At 50.6% G+C, this 5,633-nt stretch overlaps 1 protein-coding gene across 1 annotated transcript; it reads left to right on the top strand.

The window, feature by feature from the left end:
- The first annotated feature begins 1,059 nt into the window (after positions 1-1,059).
- Foxb1 (forkhead box B1) lies at positions 1,060-3,357 on the top strand. Its single transcript, XM_048424384.3, has 2 exons — positions 1,060-1,201; positions 1,480-3,357. Exon 2 carries the CDS (start codon positions 1,534-1,536, stop codon positions 2,509-2,511), a length of 978 nt encoding a protein of 325 aa, XP_048280341.1. The 5' UTR covers positions 1,060-1,201; positions 1,480-1,533; the 3' UTR covers positions 2,512-3,357.
- Positions 3,358-5,633: the final 2,276 nt, after the last annotated feature.

Genomic DNA, 5,633 nt, shown 5'->3' with positions numbered 1-5,633 from the left:
AAGACTGATAAAGCAAAAACCTAGTACCTCCTCCGTTCTTTTCCTTTCCTTTAAACAAACAAAAAACAAAACTTGCATTTTGGCTTGGAGAGATGACTCAGCCACTAAATGTTAAGCTCACAACCAATAATATATATATATATATATATTATACATATTATATATATACATACTTCCCTAACACATTCAAAACAGACTCTTCCGCCCAGCTGTCCGAATATTTATGTCGATATGTATCTATTAGCCTTATCACCTTTTTAAAGCGATATGCTCTGTAGTGTGCAGCTTTGAGGCCAAATCAAACTTCGACCTGCCTCTTGCAGGACTCAGGGGTGGTGGGGGGGGCGTATGTTTCCATTCTAAAACCCATCCAACCAATCCCGGGCAGTGCCAATAAAGTATAAGGGTCGCCCTTCAAGAGAAAGCCTGTGCTAGAAGTTAGCTAACAATACAAACCCGATACAATGCGGAGGAAACAACACCCCAGCCGAGCAATTTCCATGTCAAACATCGTCGGCGCGGCAGCTAGCTCAGAGCGTGAATGGTCGCCTGGTTCCCGGCTGGGCGGCTCGCCGCTCCGCTCGTACCTTCCCAACGCGCACACCGGCGGGCGCTGCCCGCTCCCCGCGGGCGGCAGAGGCTCTTCCCGGGTCGCCCCGTCTTCTGCTGGAAGTGATTCCTATTGGCCAAGGTGTCCATGTAAATAGGTGTGAGAGAAACCAGCGCTGGCCAGGCTCTGTCCCCTCTTCCTCAGTCCCCTCCCTCTGCAGCCCCCGCTGCCCCCCTCCTCTTCCTCCTCCCAAGGCGATTGTCATACGATAGCTAAGAAGTGGCACATTAATGAAGCTCCGCTACAGGGGTCTTTTCTGCTCCTGTCACCGCTTAAAACTATCAGATGTTTCGAGGGTGGACATGGAGGCAGCCACCTAGCTCAGCGGAGCAGCGTACGACGCAGCGTCCTCTGGAACCCCGAGGCAGCCGCAGCTGCCACTGTCCGCTCCAGCACTCGCCAGCCCAGCTCCGTCTCCCCGACAGGACGCACAACCCAGGAGCGCCGCGCAGCTCTCACTGCTGAGCCCAAGCCAGGCTCGTAGCTAATCTCTCCGGTCCCTGACTCTGAGCTCCGACCACGCGCAGGAAGGGACTCCCGCACCAGCCGCACTATCCCGGATGCCGACCGGCAACTTCAAACAACTTTAAGGTGAGCATCTATCTATCTGTTCCCTCCCCTGAATCCAGGTTCTACTTACTTTCCTGCAACCCTCGCCCCCACCCAACCCCCGCGGTCCTTCCTTCTCCACATCTGTTGGCTGGGTCCATTCAGTTTGGTGCGCAAAGTTGCTGGTACCCGAATCCTGATTACCCCCCCCCACACACACACATACACACATACCCGATATCTATGACTCGGCCTGAGTGACCTCGCGGGTGTCTATGCACCCATGCTGCCCTTCTCCTCCATCACCTTCCCCTTCACAGATCCGACCATTCCTCCCGTCCGTGCGGACTCTGAGCAAGTGGGCAAGCGAGAAGATGCCTCGGCCGGGCCGCAACACGTACAGCGACCAGAAGCCTCCCTACTCCTACATCTCGCTGACCGCCATGGCCATCCAGAGCTCTCCGGAGAAGATGTTGCCGCTCAGCGAGATCTACAAGTTCATCATGGACCGCTTCCCCTACTACCGGGAGAACACGCAGCGCTGGCAGAACAGCCTGCGCCACAACCTCTCCTTCAACGACTGCTTCATCAAGATCCCGCGGCGGCCGGACCAGCCCGGGAAGGGCAGCTTCTGGGCGCTGCATCCCAGCTGCGGGGACATGTTCGAGAACGGCAGCTTCCTGCGGCGCCGCAAGCGCTTCAAGGTGCTGAAGTCTGACCACCTGGCGCCCAGTAAGCCAGCGGACGCTGCGCAGTACCTCCAGCAGCAGGCTAAGCTGCGGCTCAGCGCGCTGGCCGCCTCCGGCACGCATCTGCCGCAGATGCCGGCAGCTGCCTACAACCTGGGCGGTGTGGCGCAGCCCTCCGGCTTCAAGCATCCCTTCGCCATCGAGAACATCATCGCGAGGGAGTACAAGATGCCTGGGGGTCTGGCCTTCTCTGCCATGCAGCCAGTTCCCGCTGCTTACCCGCTCCCCAACCAGTTGACTACTATGGGCAGCTCTCTGGGCACAGGCTGGCCACATGTGTATGGTTCCGCGGGTATGATCGACTCGGCCACCCCCATCTCCATGGCGAGTGGTGACTACAGCGCCTATGGAGTGCCGCTGAAGCCTCTGTGCCACGCCGCGGGTCAGACGCTGCCCGCCATCCCGGTGCCCATCAAGCCCACGCCGGCCGCAGTGCCCGCGCTGCCCGCGCTACCCGCGCCCATCCCCACCCTGCTCTCGAACTCGCCACCTTCGATCAGCCCTACTTCCTCGCAGACAGCCACCAGCCAAAGCAGTCCTGCCACCCCAAGCGAGACCCTCACCAGCCCGGCCTCCGCCTTGCACTCGGTAGCGGTGCACTGACCCAAGAGAAGCTGGGGTTCTCTCTTGGTCACCGCTACACCACCCCTCTCACCACTTCTCCGGCTCCGGGTCCAGCCCTCTCCGACCTAGAACCACTATCCTGACTTGCCCATTCCACCTTCTTCCTTCAATCCTCTCTCCTAGGAGAACTTTTGGTTTTGAACCCAGAAAACAAACCACAAACTTGCCAGAAGGCGCGTGAAAGTTGTCTTCGCCCTTCCAGTGCACCAGAGAACACAGGGGCTAACCCAAGCCAAGCGGCCCCTCCAGAGTCCCAGAAATGCACTCCCATCCAATAGGCAGGACACCCTGATTCCCTCCTGCGCGGAGAAAACACAAACAAAAAGAAAAAAATGCATCTTTTGAGTTTGGATCGGCGGAGCCGTAGACTCTGCGCAATTTCAAGACCAGAGACACTGCTCGAGAGTGAAGCCCGCCAAGGCTGCAGCCGCACAGCAAGGGCCGGATCTTAGGTCCTGAAAATCTGTGGCCACAGACCCACTAATCCTCCTACAGGCTCGCCTCCGCCCATCAGGCCGGGATGGGCGGAACACTGCTTCCCCAGGCTGCGGCCCTGCCTCTCCAAGGAAGATTATTTTTCTTTCCTTCTGGGTTTTGTTTCCGGCCAGAGGCTCCCTTAGCTGGGAGGAAGGAGAGAGGCTGCTAAACTAGAGGGGACTCTTGTCCTTCACAAATGCAAAACACAGCTAGAAGTCACCGTTATTGTTTACAAAGCGCGCGGTTAAAAAAAAATGTAAACAGTGAACTTGAGCCTCTGCCTGGCTAGGCGGGCGAGGGGGCAGAGTCCTCTTTACAATTACCTGTTGTGATGTGAATGTTTACTCTTCTGGCCAGCTTTGGGGAGGGGGGAGGAAAGGGGGAGAATGGGGAAGTTAATTGGGATGTTAACTTTCTTACTATTTAGAGACCTTTTTAGCTATTTATTTTGATGAAAAAAAAAGAAAGAAAGAAAGAAAAAGGGAAAAGAAACGTGAACTAAGCCCAAAAAAGAAAGCACCTAGGGCAAGTGGGGGAAGAATGTAGATAAATCGACTGGGAACGTGAAGTGGGGGGTTGTCAACAGAGATGGCCCCTGGACAGATCTTTCTGTTAGAAGAACTTCTCCGTGAAGCTAAAGGGCTGCAAAGAGTTGTAAATAGGAATGAATGATTTACACTGTGTAAAATGCACTTTGGTTTGATATGTTCCTTTTAGCGTCTTAGGTAATTGACTGAAACAAACAAAAACAAACAGACAAAGAACAACGACAGTTGTTCCGGTGTGACCTGTTTAATTTAAAAGAGAAACTGTGGTGTCGTCCAAGCTGTGAAAAAAAAAATTCCCCTTTTTATTTTTCTTCCTCCCTGCACAGAATTCGCATGGCATTTTAAATATTGATATCCTTGTTCCCAGCATGCCCATTTTAAGACAGAGTTTTAAAAAGGTGTCTACATTAAATTATGACCTAGTCTAAATAATATTTTCTCATTAAAATATGTAAATTCAAATTTTGTTAAGTTGTGCGTGTTTTTGAAGACTTGCAAACACATCGTCTGGGGGGTTGCCATTTTTAAATCATGTTGTTCAAACAGAGAAACCTCATTCGCCTTTGCAGATGTGGGAGGAATTATCCTAGGGGGGACCATGGAAAACTTTTGTGCACAGGGGAGAAAGTGAGGCCAACTATTTCATAGGCACACCCTGGGCACAGGTGCAGCGCTGAAGGAAACACTGAACACCTGCGATACTTCCTGTGTCTTAAGCATGCACTTGCATCCGCAGAAAACCGGTTGGAGTTTGCAAAGTACTCCCAGGCTGGGTTTCTCAGTTCTTGACCTGATGCCTTCCTCTAGGCCTTTAACACACTGCACTGTCACGGTTGACATTTCCTTTCTTTCAGAAATCACCTGAAGGTCCACTGTCCCAATCAAGAAACCTGTCTACCTTGCACTGAGTAGATTTCTTCCAGTCTTTCCGGTGAGGTTGGGGAGAAGTAACTAGAGGCATTTATTTTCAGGTTGTGAATGAAGTGTCTTTAAATGCCTGCCACTAAGTATTTGCTTTCTTTCCCTTTTTTTTTCTCCTCCAAGAATTAAAACTTACCAAGAATTTATGGCTCAAGACTAATTGACACTTGGTTGAAGGGGGTCACAATATTTTCAGAGTAAGATGTGTATTCAACTGAAGAAGTTACAAGACAAAGAGAAACTTAAATGGTGATTAACACTTTACTGTGTAAATGATTAAACAAGGGAGCCTTGTGAAACCCAGAGAAGGCCCCCAAAGACACATAGACACCATGCTGAATCACTCCATAAGGAGACCCTTTAACACCTGTCACCACATAATTAGTCGGCTACCTGGAAGAATAGCTAGGATTGATGCAAAGCATAATTAATCCTGTTGTGGCTATACTATTTTTAAAAGGGATCCACACACAACACACATGAACACACACACACACACACAAAGTAGAAAATAAATGAATCACTGAGCTGATTAAAATGCATGAAGCTTCTAAAGCCAGTCAGACAGCGGACAACTAAACTCATTCATCAAACCTAATTCACAATTATATCAACAAGATCAGCCAAAGCAAGCCTGGAAAACGTGGCTACCCTTGGTTAGGAAACTTAGTTCCCTGTAAGAAATCATTTTAAAAAAGAAAGTTAAATACATTTTCAGTGTCCTGAAAAATAAAATCAAGACAGCCTCTGGAAGAATCTGATCTCATCCAATTTCTTAGCACTGGAGGCTGGAAATGAGGCAAGGAAAGGACTCACGTGGGCCTCTGACATCCAAGAGACTCAGCCAGGTAGACTGGGGGGCTTCTGGGGACTGGTCTTGTAGGTGCATGGCAAGTGCACACTTATATCCAATATGCCTGGAGGCAGTGAAGTATAGACCTTGTCTCTGCAGAAGAGGGATTTTTGAGTTCAGTATCTGAAAATGCATTTTCAGCAGCTAAGTTTGTAAGGGTGTATCGAGAGGAATAAAATAACTGGGCCATTATGAGTCCTTTCAGGTTGCAGTCAAAGCTGAATGAGGAAAGGGAGGAACACACCAACTTTGATGGCGTTTTGATTTTGACCAGAAATTTAGTGACTACTCAGACAGACCTG

The sequence above is a fragment of the Myodes glareolus genome, chromosome 4 (genome assembly GCF_982192425.1).
Source record: "Myodes glareolus chromosome 4, mMyoGla1.1, whole genome shotgun sequence".
NCBI classification, from domain to species: Eukaryota; Metazoa; Chordata; class Mammalia; order Rodentia; family Cricetidae; genus Myodes; species Myodes glareolus.
The sequence above is the reverse complement of the archived record's forward strand: the minus strand, read 5'-3'. Positions and strand labels throughout refer to the sequence as shown.

What these genes read in the sequence shown, in the direction of transcription:
- Foxb1 (XM_048424384.3), top strand. Translation starts at nt 1,534, where the DNA reads ATGCCTCGGCCGGGCCGCAACACGTACAGCGACCAGAAGCCTCCCTAC.